Here is a 15,120-nt window from a genome sequence, read left to right as displayed (position 1 = left end):
TCGGTCGTATCAAGACCACACCGAATTGAATATTTCGCTGCATCTCGGCCCTCAGCCACAGCCTGACCGAGCTTTGCCCGCACCTCCATGGGGCATTCTGGCAGCAGCTCCGCGACCGTATCCCACACAGAGTGGGTGTAGCGGCCCAAGAGGCAGGCGGTGTTGCAAGACCGCAGGCCCAAACTAATGGACGAGAAGACCTTTTTGCCAAACTGGTCATACCTCTTGGATTCCCGGTCGGGCGGGGCCGACGGGAATGCGGACTGGGAGGTCGAGGCCTGGATCACCAGACTCTCAGGAGTGGGGTGGGTAGACAGGTACTTGGGGTCGTCCGGACAAGGACGGTGGCGCCTGGCCACGTTCCGATCAACAGGCGCACCTGAAGCGGGCCTGGACCACGTGCCCAACAGAACGTCAGACAAGGCTTCATTAAACGGCAGCAGTGGCTCCACTGGGCATGACTGCGGTTTGAAGACCTCGGTGAGGATGTTAGGCCTCACGGCCGCGACGGGGAGCTCAAGGTGTAAGGCCTTGGCAGCCCTCATCAGCACCACAGAATAGGCAGCTCCCTCCACCGATGCCACGGTTGGAGGAGAGATCAAACCAGGGTTAGGGGAGTCGTCCAAACCACTGGCATCCCCCAAGTCACCTGTCCAGTCCGGGTCATACTGGCACTCGCGAGCCAGAGGGTCCTCGGACCCCTCCCAACCTTCACCGTACTCCTCATCCTCTCCGTATTCGGAGTCAATGATGAAGACCGGCTCCTCGGGGTTCATGGGCCCCATCGGCGCCGGGACCGGCGCACAAGTTACTACTTGTGTAACGATATATCTGTAAGAGACATTAGTTAGTGATAGATTCCTTACCTTAGAATATCCCCAGGCGTCAGACTGGATCCGGAAATTTTTGCGTAGCAATACCCCTGCGCGCTGTTAGGCGTCGTCTGCGGCTCCGCGTCCGTCGTCGGCGTCGTGAGCGCCGGGATGACGTCATCGGAGTATATAGACGGCGCCCATGCGCGCTGACGTCAGTTCTGATAACACAGCTTTTCCGCGCCAGATACGCAGAGCCATGATAGAACTAACACTGGTGCCATGAAACTAGGGCCCTGAAAGGGGATGACCTTAACCCTAAATATCGGTTCGCAGAACGGGGAGGATGGGAGGGCGGTAAGGAATCTATCACTAACTAATGTCTCTTACAGATATATCGTTACACAAGTAGTAACTTGTGCATCTGAAAGAGACACGTTAGTGATAGATTCCTTACCTTAGAATAGATACCCCAGCAATACCAACCCCGCGGTGGTGGGTCTGCGAACCAATATCACACCAGAAAGTCCTGGAGGACGGAACGGCCAAAGAAGCCATCCCTCCGGACTTGACTGTCCAGGCAGTAGTGTCTTGCGAACGTGTGCAGCGAGGCCCACGTGGCTGCCTGACAGATGTCCTGCAGGGGGACACCGCGGCCCAGGGCAGTTGTCGTCGCCGTGGTCCGAGTGGAGTGAGCCCGCAATCCAGCCGGGGGCTCCTTCCTCGCCATGGAGTAGCATGCTTGGATGCACAAGATGATCCACCTGGAGATGGTCCTCTTGTGTACAGCCTTTCCCTTCTTCGCGCCCACGTAACCAACGAAGAGTTGGTCATCCACCCGGAATTGGCGAGTGCGGTCCAAGTAGTAGGAGAGCGCACGTTTTGGATCCAGACGGTGGAGCCTCTCCTCCTCTTTCGAGGGATGCGGAGGCGGAAAGAAGGTGGGCAAGGTGATGGACTGCCCGATGTGGAAGGCCGTGACAACCTTGGGCAGAAAGGAAGGTCGTGTACGCAACACCACCTTATCAGGGTGAACAGACAGGAAAGGCGGAGAAGAAGAAAGAGCCTGGAGCTCACTCACTCTCCTGGCAGAGGTGATGGCAACCAGGAAGGCCGTCTTCAGCGTAAGGAGGCGAAGAGGACAGTTATGAAGTGGCTCAAAGGGAGCACACATCAGATAGGTGAGAACAAGGTTCAAGTCCCACTGGGGCATCACGAAGGGAACAGGAGGGAACATGTGTGTGATGCCCTTCAGAAATCTACTCACTATAGGGGACTTGAACAAAGAAGGCTGATCAGGTAGCCTCAAGAAGGCTGAAAGAGCAGAGAGATACCCTTTAAGAGTGCCCAGAGCAGAGCCCTGCTGGGCAAGGGAAAGAAGAAAGAGCAGCACTTCCGAAAGGGGTGCAGAGAGGGGATCCACAGCCTTTGCTGCGCACCATGCCACAAATCCATTCCACCGGCAGGCGTATACCGACTTAGTGGAGGGACGCCTGGCTGCCAGAATGATGTCACAGACTTCGGGAGGCAAGTCAAATGGCCTCAACTGCCGCCGCTCAATCTCCAAGCTTGTAGGTGGAGACTGGACAGGTTCGGGTGCAGGACCGTCCCCTGCTGCTGCGACAGAAGGTCCTCCCGAAGAGGCAGACGAATCGGGGGATCGACTGACATGCTGAGTAGCTCGGGATACCAGTATCTTCGAGCCCAGTCCGGAGCCACAAGGATAACCTGGGCCCGGTCGCGCTTGATCTTCTTCAGCACTCTGGGCAGAAGTGGTATAGGCGGAAAGGCGTACAACAGGCCGCAGCTCCACTCGCGACGAAAAGCGTCTCCGAGCGAGTGCCGCCTTGGAAACTCCAACGCGCAGAACTGCTGACATTGCGCGTTCTCTTCTGTGGCGAATAGATCTAACCAAGGCTCTCCCCACTGTCGAAAGAGACCTTGCGCCACGTCCGAGTTCAGACGCCATTCGTGATCCATCATGCACCGGCGGCTGAGTTCGTCCGCCCTGGCATTCAGAGAACCTGCCAGGTGTTGAACCACCAGAGTCACGCCCTGATGTTCCAGCCACTGCCAGAGGCGCAGAGCCTCCTGGCAAAGGGTCCACGACCCCACACCGCCCTGTTTGTTGCAGTACCACATGGCGGTGGTGTTGTCGGTGAACACTTGCACCACGCTCTCCCTGACAGAGGGGAGGAATGCCTTCAGTGCAAGACGAATCGCCCGCAGCTCCAGAAGGTTGATGTGGAGCCGGGACTCCGCCGGAGACCAGAGGCCTCTGATCTCCGCCTCTCCCATGTGGCCTCCCCAGCCCTGGAGGGACGCGTCCGTCACAACTACGTGCTCCGGCTGGGGTAGAGAGAGAGGTCTGCCACTGACCCAGTCGCGGTCCGTGAGCCACCACTGCAGTTGTCTCGCAGTGCCCTCCGAGATCAGGACATGATCGGACAGGTTGCCCTGATGCTGGGCCCACTGAAACTTCAGGTCCCACTGCAGAGCCCGCATCCGCCACCTGGCGTGACGCACCAGAAGGATGCAGGAGGCCATCAGTCCCAGAAGCCGCAGCGTCAACCTGACCGAGACCCGGGATAACGGCCCGAAGACAGGAATCAGAGCCTGAATATCCCGAACCCGCTGCTCGGGTGGGTAAACCCGAAACTGCGCCGAGTCGAGAACCGCTCCGATGAAAAGGAGCTTCTGAGAGGGACACAGGTGTGACTTCGGCACATTGATGGAGAACCCCAGCAAGTGCAGGAGGTCGGCCGTAGTCTGGAGGTGGCTGACGACTGTCTGGGGCGAGCCCGCCTTCAACAACCAGTCGTCGAGGTAGGGGAAGACTGACACCCCTTGCCTGCGCAGATGGGCTGCGACCACCGCCATCACCTTCGTGAACACCCGTGGGGCGCTGGTAAGGCCGAAGGGGAGCACGGTAAACTGAAAGTGCTCGTGGCCTACCGTGAACCGCAGGTAACGCCGGTGGGCCGGCAGGACGGGGATGTGGAAATAGGCGTCCTGCAAGTCCAACGCTACCATCCAGTCTCCTGGGTCCAGGGCAGCCAGGACCTGAGCCAAAGTGAGCATCTTGAACTTCTCCGTACGGAGGAAGCCGTTCACGTTCCGCAGATCCAAGATAGGGCGTAGGCCCCCTTTGCCCTTCTTGGGTACCAGAAAGTAGTGGGAGTAACAGCCACGTCCTACTTCTGGCCCAGGAACGCGCTCGATGGCCCTCTTGGCCAAGAGGGCCGAAACGTCCCCTTGCAGAAGTCGCAAGTGATCCCCCGACACACGGTGGCATTGAGGTGGCATGGATGGAGGGGAAGACTCGAAGGGGAGGGAGAAACCCCTTCGGACAATTTGCAGCACCCACCTGTCCGAAGTGACTGTATGCCAGTGGGAGAGGTGATGGCGAACCCTGCCTCCCACAGGCGTCACATGGGCCTGAAAACTCGGACTAGGAAGGTTTTGAGGCGGGGGCTGCTGAGGGAGGTGTGGACTGGCCTCGCCGCTGGCCCCGACCACCGCCACGGCGGTTCCCACGGCCGCCACCGCGTTGCTGCACATTCTGCGGCGCGTGGCTGACGGTCCGTGGTGGGGCGCCCCTTCCGTGGCCACGAAAGGAGCGAAAGGCACCCGATTGCTGGCGTGGGGCCGCAAGGCCCAAGGACTTGGCCGTGGCCCTGGAGTCCTTAAAACGTTCCAGCGCATGGTCTGCCTTGTCGCCGAAGAGGCGACGGCCATCAAACGGCATGTCCAGGAGAGTGGCCTGGACATCGGCCGAGAAATTGGCGGACCTCAACCAGGCGTGGCGTCGAACCGCCACCGTCGTTGCCATCGCCCTGCCCAGTGAGTCCGTGGTATCCAGCCCACACCGGATGGAAAATCGTGCCGCATCTCGGCCGTCCGCAAGGGTTTGGCTGAGTTTAGCCCTGACCTCCTCAGAGCATTGTGGCAGCACCTCCGCAACCGTGTCCCACAGAGTGTGGGTGTAGCGGCCCAAGAGACAGTTGGTGTTGACTGACCGGAGCCCTAGGCTCACAGACGAGAAGACCTTCTTCCCGAACTGCTCATATCTCTTGGATTCCCGATCGGGCGGGGCCGTCGGGAATGCGGTCTGGGAAGTGGAGGCCTGGATGACCAGGCTCTCGGGGGTGGGGTGGGTGGACAAAAAGCAAGGGTCGCCCGGTGCCGGGCGGTAGCGTCTGGCCACGTTCCTATCCACAGGGGGACCTGTGGCGGGCTTGGACCAAGTGCCCAGCAGAACGTCACACAAGGCCTCATTGAACGGCAGAAGGGGCTCCGCGGAGCCGGACTGCTGTTTGAGCACCTCAGTGAGGAGATTAGTCCTCACGGCCGCGACGGGGAGCTCAAGGTTTAGGGCCTTAGCTGCCTTCGTCAACACTACGCTGTAAGCAGAACCCGCCTCCGAAGCCACAGTCGGGGGCGATGTAAATCCAGTGTCTGGCGAGGTGTCAATACCACTGGCCTCCCCAAGCTCATATGTCCAGTCCTGATGTGACTGGCAATCACGTGCCAGAGGGTCCTCGGACCCCTCCCATTGCTCCTCGTCACCCAGCTCCTGGAGACCAGGATGAACAGCCAGGGCCTCCTCGTGGAGATAGAATTCTCCGATGGCCGACGGAATCGGCGCCCAGCGGCGCCCCTCCGACGCCTGAGGCGGACCGTAGGAAGCATTGGGGTCGGCAACCACTACGGCTGCCGGGGACGACACCTGAAGGGACGGCGCCGGTGAGGTCGTAAGGTCGACCGGCGAGGTCCCGGATCCGGAGCCGGATCCAGCGAGGTCGCGCGGCGCCGGGACCGAAGTCGCCAGCGGCGCCGGGCCCGAAGCACCCGACGTCGTCGGGGCCGAAGCGCCCGACCCGGAAGGACCTCCAGACGGAGCCGATCGGCCCGAAGGCGCCACGGGAACCGACTGAGGAGGGAGGGCCCTCATGGCCATGAGGTACCTCTCGACCTCCTCCTGCGACGCGCCGTGCCCAGGGACCCGAAGGTGTGGGGCAGGCGGCGACGCTTGCGACTCCCGCGGAGCCGCGTGGGCGGTGTCGCCCGAACCCCCGGCCGCATCGAGCGAGCGTCGGGGCGGGTCGGAGGACCGATGGTGGCGCTCCGACCTCTCATGCCTCTTACCTGAGGACTTGGATCCAGACGATCGGTGACCACTCCCGGAGCGTCGATGACTCCGACCTCGCGACCTGTCCCTCGACCTCCCGTGGGACCGGGACCGGGACCTGGAGCGGCGCGGGGCCGACTGCCTCAGCTCGAGACGCTTGCGGGACCGCTCCCGCCTAGCCTTCGACGTCAGGGCCCGGCAGTCGTCACAGGTTCGATCGTCGTGGTCGAGGCCTAAGCACTTCAGGCACCGGCGATGGGGGTCCGTGACCGACATGAGTCGGCCGCACTTCGAGCAAGGCTTGAACCCGGGCATCCCTGGCACCGATAGTCGAGAATCGACTAAGTAGAGGATCAAAAAGATCAAAAAGTTTTCAGTCAAAAAGTGACTGGGGGTAGAGCTTCTTCCGGATCTGCGCTAGCTGGCGCGGAAAAAAGAAGAACTGACGTCAGCGCGCATGGGCGCCGTCTATATACTCCGATGACGTCATCCCGGCGCTCACGACGCCGACGACGGACGCGGAGCCGCAGACGACGCCTAACAGCGCGCAGGGGTATTGCTACGCAAAAATTTCCGGATCCAGTCTGACGCCTGGGGATATTCTAAGGTAAGGAATCTATCACTAACGTGTCTCTTTCAGATGTCGTGCGACGCCCGTCCGGCGCCGCGTCCGGCGTCGGAGAAGGTAAGGGGACGGCGCCGCCCGGAGCCGGCGTCGGAACCCCACCGCCGGCCGGAACCGGCAGTGGAGAACCGGCGCCGCGCGGGGGCGGCGTCGGGGGTAACCCCGATGGCAACGGCGCCGGGGAGGCCGGAAGACCAGCCGGCGCCGATCCCGAAGGCCCCTGCGGCGCCGGGGTCGGAGCCGTCGGCGGCGCCGGGGCCGGAGCACCCGACGGCGCCGAGGCAGGGACACCCGAACCGCTAGGGCCCCCAGACGGTAGCACTGGGCCCGAAGGCGCCGTAGGCCCCGTCGGAGAAGCGAGCGCCCTCATGGCCATGAGGAACGCCTCGATCTCCTCAGGCGTCGCGCCATGCCCAGGGACCGGAGGGTATGAGGCAGGCCGCGCCGGCGACTCTCGCGGAGCCGCGGGGTTGGGGTCACCCGAGCCCCCGGCCGCATCGCGCGAGCGTCGGGGGGAGTCGGGGGTACGATGACGACGCCCCGACTTCTTGTGCTTCTTACCTGACGAGCCTGACGAGTGGTGTCGACTTCCGGAGCGCCCGGCGCGGCTCCGCGACCGCTCCCTCGAACGCTCTCTCGACCTCCGGCCGGACCGGGACCGCTCCCGGTCCCGACGTGGGGCCGACACCCGGAGCTCCAGCAGCTTGCGGGACCGCTCCCGCCTAGCCTTGTTGGTAAGGGCCCGGCAGTCGACGCAGGAGTCCACGTCGTGGTCAGGGCCCAGACACCGGAGGCAGAGGCGGTGATGGTCTGTGACCGACATCGTGCGCTCACAGTCATCGCAATTCTTAAACCCAGGCATCCTATCAGGCACCGTAGAGGAAAAAACAATTGAAAAACTTGGTCAAAGACCGGAGTACTGCTCTTCAGATCTGCGTCCACTGGCGCGGAAAAAAGAAGAACTGACGTCAGCGCGCGGAGGCGGCGTCTATGTACTCCAGCGACGTCATCACGGCGCACGACGCCGACGACGGACGCGGAGCCGCAGGGGACGCCTGCAGACGACGCCTACCGACGCGCAGGGGTACTGCTACGCAAAAGTTTCCGGATCCAGACTGACGCCTGGGGATATTCTAAGGTAAGGAATCTAACACTAACGTGTTTCTTTCAGATCTAATGTTTCCTGGGTCAGCTCCTATCTTTATACAACTAAAGGAGGCTGGTTTACTCACTAGGTTCCTTCTATGGGTGGGACCAGGAAGGGGAGTGGTTACACCCCCTTTCCTTTGTCCAGTTTAACGCCAGAGCTGGGGCTGGAGTGCCCCAGCAACCGGTTTGAACTGGGGTATGCATGGAGCACCTAGTGTGCTCCAGGCAGTGTGTTTTGTATTCAGCCCTCCCTGTCCAATACACAAACTCCTGTCTGGGGTGGTGCTCGCACCTCTCCAGGCAGGAAACCTATTGTCCAAACCTCCGTGATTGGAAGGACTCCCAGCAGCAGTAGGTTAGACGTGTGTCGGGGCAGCAGCGTCCATTTTGTGAAGCTGGGGCTCTGGTTAATTTAAACCGGGATAGTCAGAACTAACATGTCTTCTCCCTCTAGAAGGGTGGAATGCTACCCCCCGTCGCCAGAATTGGCGAGGGGGTAGTATTCCAAAGCGTATGACACCTTACACGACATGTTTGGATAAAGCCAAACCAAAGTTATCATTCAACCACAAGGATTATAATGCACTTAAGAGTATATGGTATGGCGATATCATAGAACAGCGATAAGGACATGGTTAAGAACGCTGCAGACAGGCTCAGCTCATGCTAGAGCACCATCTCACACGTAACCAGGCACTCTGCCTTCAGGATTGTTAAGGCCTGCCATAGGAGTGACTTATAGGTTACTATGTGTCTATATATCAGTAGGTATAGGGATACTATACCTAAGCAAGGGGTGATTACACGACCTTGCCCCAGCTGAATGATCAGCCAGTGATGTCAGTTGGTGTGGCCAGCCAGGGGTGGCATAATACATGCTGCAGCCCCTGGTAGGCTTTCGTTGCACCTATGCCCTGAGTACCTAGTGTACACTTAGTACAGGGGCTGACCAGGTGAACCAATTCCCAATTGCGGTTGTACCTAGGGTACATGTTAAATTTAGAGAGAGTGCATCTCGACTGTGGGTCTGATTAGCAGGCCCACAGCCACATCTAAGTCGAAAACCAGTAAAGCAAAAGCAAAAAAGTGGGGGTGACCATAGGAAGCAGACTCTACTCTCCTACATGGACTGTGCAGAATTTGCGTACCTGAAGCTCAAGCACACCTATTATGAGGGGGGGAAAAGGACAGGGCGGCTCCTGGCGAGCAAACTCAGAGCCCGCACCCAGCAGACGGATTGCTGCCATCCGTGATGCCCATGGCGAGTCGGTTACAACCGACGACCAGATCGCTGCCACCTTTAAGGAGTATTACGCGTCCCTGTATAGCAGGGACCAGAACATAGGCACAGCTGGTGAGGACTACCTTAACCTTGCGGCGACATCGCGCCTTAATGCCTTGGGCGCGGCTGCTCTAGACGCGCCTATCAGGATCGAAGAAGTCATTGGGGCGATCTTTAGACTCAAACACTTGAAATCCCCGGGCCAGATGGCTTCTCTGTGGGATTCTATAAATTATTCTGCCCGTTGTTAGCGCCTGTTCTAACCCGACTTTTTAATTCTTTTCAGGGGCTGGGCTCCGTTCCACCGCATATGTTTGAAGCGGACATCATCGTGTTGCCTAAACCAGGGAAGGACGCCACCCAATGCTCCGCGTACAGACCTATCTCCCTACTCAATTTCGATTTAAAACTGTTTACGGGGTTCTGGCTTCTCGACTGGGGCCACGGCTGCCTGGCATCATAGAGCCTGAACAATCTTGCTTCATCCTGAACCGCCAATGCAGAGACAACACCAAACGCCTCATGCACCTCACTGACAAGGCCCACTATAATCAGTCGGACGCCATGCTCCTGACGATCGATGCTGAGAAGGCGTTCGACAGGGTGAACTGGGGGGTTCCTGGACAAGACGCTAGTACACTTTGGCATCTGGGACCGCTTTAGGGTCTGGGTTGCGAGCTGCTACGAGAGGCCGAGAGCATCGATGCGGGTGAATGGTACGACATCGCGACCATTCGACATCCAGCGGGGAACGAGGCAGGGGTGCCCTTTATCCCCCCTCCTCTTTCCGCTCTACATAGAACCACTTGCCCAGAGAATCCGGGACAATCCCAACATTCGGGGAGTTTCCTTCGGCGGGGAGCACCACACACTCAGTCTGTACGCGGACGATATCCTGACGGCACTGGACACACCTAGGCGGTCGGTGCCAGAGTTTCTACTTGAGCTAGAGGTCTTCAGGGCGGTGTCAGGCTTTAAAATGAACACAGGGAAATCCATGTTTCTCCCCTTGGGTAGCAATGTTTCCGGGGCCGAGAATACTCCCCCGGAATTTGGGGACCTTCAAGCTTACCCGGAGATCCCATACCTAGGAATTACTTTAACCCAGTCCATGGAGCAGACTGTTTCCTAGAACTACGGGCGACTTAATTCTCAAATTCAAGGGGATTTGAGTCAATGGCAACAGCACTCGCTGTCTCCGTTGGGCCGCATCGCGGCGATAAAACTTTCCATCTTGCCTAAAATTCTATAAGTCTTCCAAACCGTTCCTGTGGGCCCACCTCTAGGAACTATCCGCAAGCTGCAAGATGCCATCCAACAATTCATTTGGGCAGGGAAAAGGCAGCGGATGCGCAGGGATCTGTCTCATCGACATCCGGATGAGGGAGGGCTGGGGATTCCTAACCTCCTACAATACTTTCAGGATGCCCAACTCTGGTATTTGGTGGAGTGGAGCCGGCCCGAGTCGGAAAAAAGGAGGCTCTTTCAAGACCGTGCAATGGCACAGATGCTCTATAGAAAATTCCTTTCCTGAGGTGCACGAACCGGCCGAAATATCTCAAGAAATCCCCGGTAACGACTACATTAATAAGGGTTTGGGATGCAGTCGCGTGCCGAAGGGAGCTTACTACGTTTCCCTCGCCGCTGACACCACTGCTTGATAATCTGGAATTTGAGCCCGGGGTGGACAGACTAGCTTTCCCACAATGGCGCACATCCGCATGCAGATCAGCTGGCCACTTTTTCGATCTCTTAGGCTTTATGCAATTCTCGGACCCCACTCAGTTCTATGACCTTCCTAACCCGAGTAGGTACCAATACTTCCAATTTAGACACTGGCTGATGCACCCAGAGGTGCGCTCACTTGTGGGTCAGAAATTGTTGGCCTGCGAGAAATGGCTTGTTACTAAAGACTCAGATCGGAAACTGATCTCAGAGCTCTATCGCATGCTTTACCCAGCGATCTCCATACCACGTTCAGCGGGTCAGAAACGCTGGGAGTGTGAACTGGGAAGGGATCTTTCTGTACAGGAGTGGCATGCCATATATTACAGAGCAAACCACACCGCAAGGAACACTGCGAGAAGGGAGGCGGCGGTCAAAGTAGTCACCTACTGGTATCTGACCCCGGTCCGCCTGCATAGCGGTAATCTGGATCGGAGCCCTACTTGCTGGAGGGGTTGCAACGAAGAGGGTACTACTCACCTGCTTTGGGGCTGCCGGGAGGTGTAGGGTTACTGGTCGGATGTTCTCAATGAAATCGACAGACACTTTGACACTGAAATCCCAAGTTTTTCAGCGTACACACTCCTGGGCCTACCCAAGCCACTTACTTTCCCTCGGAAATCAATCCAGGGAAAACAGATAGGACTGGCAATAGCAACACAGCCTGTCACTTTGGGGAACACAGACCCGACCAACTCACACAGGTTGGCTCCACAGACTGTGGCATATAGCGGGCATGGAGCGCATTCAGGCTTCCCTCACTCAGTCTACTTATGCTACTACTTGGCAGCCGCTGCTTGCAATCCTGTCAACATAATTTAATGAAGTCACATGTCCGAAATATCTCTGCCTTCTGAGGCTCTCGGACTCTTCATCTTCGGAGGACGCCACAGGGGGATAGGCGGACCCCGCTGCCATGTGCGAAACGCACACTGGCACTACCTCAGGCACACCGGTTCTGAGAGGGGGGAGGTTGTTGGGGGATTTTTAGTTCTTATCGTCAAATTGAGTTTCTGTTTGGAAATCTTTGACAGGATGCAAGCTCCGTCGGGCACTCCGGGACATTTGCTAGGCAGGCGGACGCTGCCATCACCTTATGAAGCTGCTGGGGGGGCAGGTGGTGGGTGGGGGGGGGGAATTGGGGGTGGGAGGCCCAGCAATGGTTGCCGCACTATGTGCCACTTGTACGATGTTTTTTTCTCTGCCCGGATCTCAATAAAATAAAGATAAAAAAAAATACATCAAAAAAGTTAGTCAAAAAATGACTAAGAGTACTGCTCTTCCCGGATCTGCGCTTGCTGGCACGGAAAAAAGAAGAACTGACGTCAGCACGCGAGGGTGGCGTCTAAGTACTTTAACGACGTCATCCAGGTGATCACGACGCCGTCGACGGACACAGAGCCGCAGACGACACCTAGCGACGCGCAGGGGTACTGCTGACGAAAACTTTCCGGATCCAGTCTGACGCCTGGGGAACTTCTAAGGTAAGAAATCTAACACTAACATGTTTCTTTCAGATACTGCAACCACAGTAAGTACAGGTGTTCCACATTGTATATTTCATGCCTGTTGGAAGTATTGCCTTATCGCTTCACTACCAGTGTTTAGTCTTTCAATTATGAATGCTCAACAGTAATATTACTTTGGGGTACCTTTTCTTCAAGGGCTGATGCAGTTTGAAGAGCAACTGACTTCTCTTGAATGCTCGTGGAATACGCTTCAACTTGATTCTGTAACTCGTCCACACGACGTTTCTGCTGTTTAAGTTCTTCTTCAGCTATTCTTAGTGCTTCTTCAGCTTCTACTGACTGAAAGAAAGTTTTGTGTTTCAGTAAGCACAAACACATAGAACAAACTTAAGGCTTGTAATGAAACCTGCAAAAAGGTTCAATATTAACAATAGGATAAAAGTTAAAACACTAAAAACCTATAAATGAATAATAAGTTAGTATTTTACCAGCATTGTCTAGGAGAAGCTTATTACAAACTGATATGAAGCAGTACTTTCAGGGGACAATACAATGCCAGATTTCTATATACCAATGACTGACCGTTCTAAGGTTCTTTTCAACATCTTCACTGAGCTGGGCTATCACAGCTCTTGAGGTCTCTTGCATGTGCTCTAACTCAATCTTTTCTCGAATAAAATCGGCTGCACGTTCTTGATTATCCTGTAGTTTTCGCGTCAATGCACATTTTTCCATTTCTACTGTTTCCAATTCAGACTCGCCAGCCTTTAATCTCTCTTCCAGTTTTTTCATCTCTGAAAACCATCTTTGCTCCTGCTGTTTTTTCTCATTCATAACCTGTTCTTTTTCATGTGTCATGTGATTCAGATCTTCTAATAGGTTTGTTAACTAAATGGAACATTAGAAAAATACAAATTACACCCTTGAGAAAAAGAATTTTCAACAACAAAGTTAGATCATTTTCTCTAGTAAGCCTATGAAGCCGCTGAAAAGAAAATCTTGATTGTTCTTAAACTAAGAGTTACTTACCTTTGGTAACGATGTATCTGATAGAGGCGTTGTCTAGCCGCAGATTCCTTAACTTAGAATATCCCCAGGCGTCCACGAACGGGACGTCAGCAAGGTCATATAAGTCACTCCCGGCACGCTAACGTCAGTTTTCTTCGGAGAAACTTTTCCGTGGCACAACGGGGAGCCACCAAAAAAAACAGTAAAAGTATGGGAACAGTGTGCGAAAGATGAAAAATCTGTACAATAAAGAAGGCGGGTGGTGCAAAACACCATCATGAAAGACAGTATCAGACACTGTTTACTTATAAGTGAAGGTGTAAAGGCAGAGCAAAGCTCTGAGAAAAGAACCTTGCAAGCGAAGCATGGACCCTCCCCAAAGGCTGAGTAACAAGGGGAGAATATCTCAAAAGACAAAGGTAGACTGTTATTACCACATAGAACTGTGCCGGCCAACAAGGACGGAGCACAGGAAGAACAACAATCTACTGCGAGAAGGTATGAAAAGAATGGAACTTCCCTTATAGTAATGGTAGGCCGAAAACACAACCTAGCAGATCCCCAAAGAAGACTACTATATAGGAGACAAGAGCCCTGAGTCAATGGAGAAGGCGGTAGGGAAGAAAGGCAATAGGAGAGAATAAGAATCTCCTAATGAAGGTGAATCAAAAAGCAGAGTTGTACAGGCAAAAAGCCACTTGGAGGGAAACAGCTGCATATGGCAATTCTTAAAAGGGCCGCACCAATGCGAGCACCCTGGATGAAAACCAATACCAACTGAAAGAAGGCAAAGCAAGGAAAGGCCACCTGGAAAGATAGTCGCAGAACGGGGAGGATGGGTGGGCATTAAGGAATCTGCGGCTAGACAACGTCTCTACCAGATTCATTGTTACCGAAGGTAAGTAAATTGTACATCTGTTAGAGACATCTATCCGCAGATTCCTTAACTTAGAATAGATACCACAGTCATACCCCAAGGGGGAGGTGGGTCTGCGACAGAACAACAGAAAGTGCCCGAAGCACTAAGCCGGCAACAGAGTGATGGACTATGGGGAAGGCTGTGGCGGAGCGGCCAGACAGCAACCAAAGTAGCTCGAAAGAGCAAAAGCCAACGTGAGACAAGGTATCACAAAACTGCCAGAATGGCGCAACACCATACCCGTTTGAGTAGGAGATGTAGAGACGGCACTAGCCATATCCCATAACAGAAGAGAGAGAGTCCACAATGAAGGGAGGAAGGAGGACTACTCCCAGAGCTTAATGGCGCACTAAGTTGACACCAACCAAAGCTAGGGGACAACAAGAAGAGATGAAACCAGAGCCTACCAGGCTAGCCCACACAAGGGATGCCGGAGAGGCAGAATCCAGGAAGCAAAGGTCCAGAGGCAGGAACTAAGCAACGTCTTAAAAGTACAGGCGGGAACAAAAGACACAGCAAGTGCAGACCTAGTCACAAAGAGGGGCGACAGGGGCGAACACTATCACGGCGATGCACACTGATACGGACCACAACTAAAACATGCCCAGAGCAGAAAGCCATGGAGACAAGGTGGCTGGTGAGCACCGGACTGCCCAACAAGGCAGCCTGAAAGCCTGAAGGTCAAGGTGAGAACTCACCCAGGAGAGACAGACCCAGAGCGCAGCACCTGGGACGACCTGCATTAGAGGAGCTGTCCCGCAGGCATAGAGTAGGGTGACACCCAATGACAAAAAACACATCCGAAGGGAGTGGCAGCAGAGGCACCGAAGGTGCCAATAGGAGCTGTAGAAAGGAGCACGCATAATTGTTGAGAAAAACCTCAGATCTCCAGACCACCACCTCAGACTGGAAGGGGAAATGCACCCCCCACAGTAGAGGGGGACTGTTTAATACATGAACTCCAAGAAAAGAGCATCCTGAAGCAGGGGACCACCCCAGG

At 55.7% G+C, this 15,120-nt stretch overlaps 1 protein-coding gene across 1 annotated transcript in view; it reads right to left on the bottom strand.

The window, feature by feature from the left end:
• Positions 1 to 15,120, bottom strand: part of CENPE (centromere protein E) — a 1,817,274-nt gene that overhangs the window by 326,888 nt on the left and 1,475,266 nt on the right. The window contains exons 47-48 of the mRNA XM_086962044.1: positions 12,776 to 13,081; positions 12,377 to 12,532 (exon numbers count right to left, since the gene is read on the bottom strand). Coding sequence (XP_086818170.1) covers positions 12,377 to 12,532; positions 12,776 to 13,081 — 462 coding nt within the window. The remainder of the gene's footprint in view (positions 1 to 12,376; positions 12,533 to 12,775; positions 13,082 to 15,120) is intronic.

The sequence above is a fragment of the Lissotriton vulgaris genome, chromosome 3_1 (genome assembly GCF_964263255.1).
Source record: "Lissotriton vulgaris chromosome 3_1, aLisVul1.2, whole genome shotgun sequence".
Classification (NCBI taxonomy): domain Eukaryota; kingdom Metazoa; phylum Chordata; class Amphibia; order Caudata; family Salamandridae; genus Lissotriton; species Lissotriton vulgaris.
Note: the sequence above shows the minus strand (reverse complement) of the source record. Positions and strands in the feature narration are given on the sequence as shown.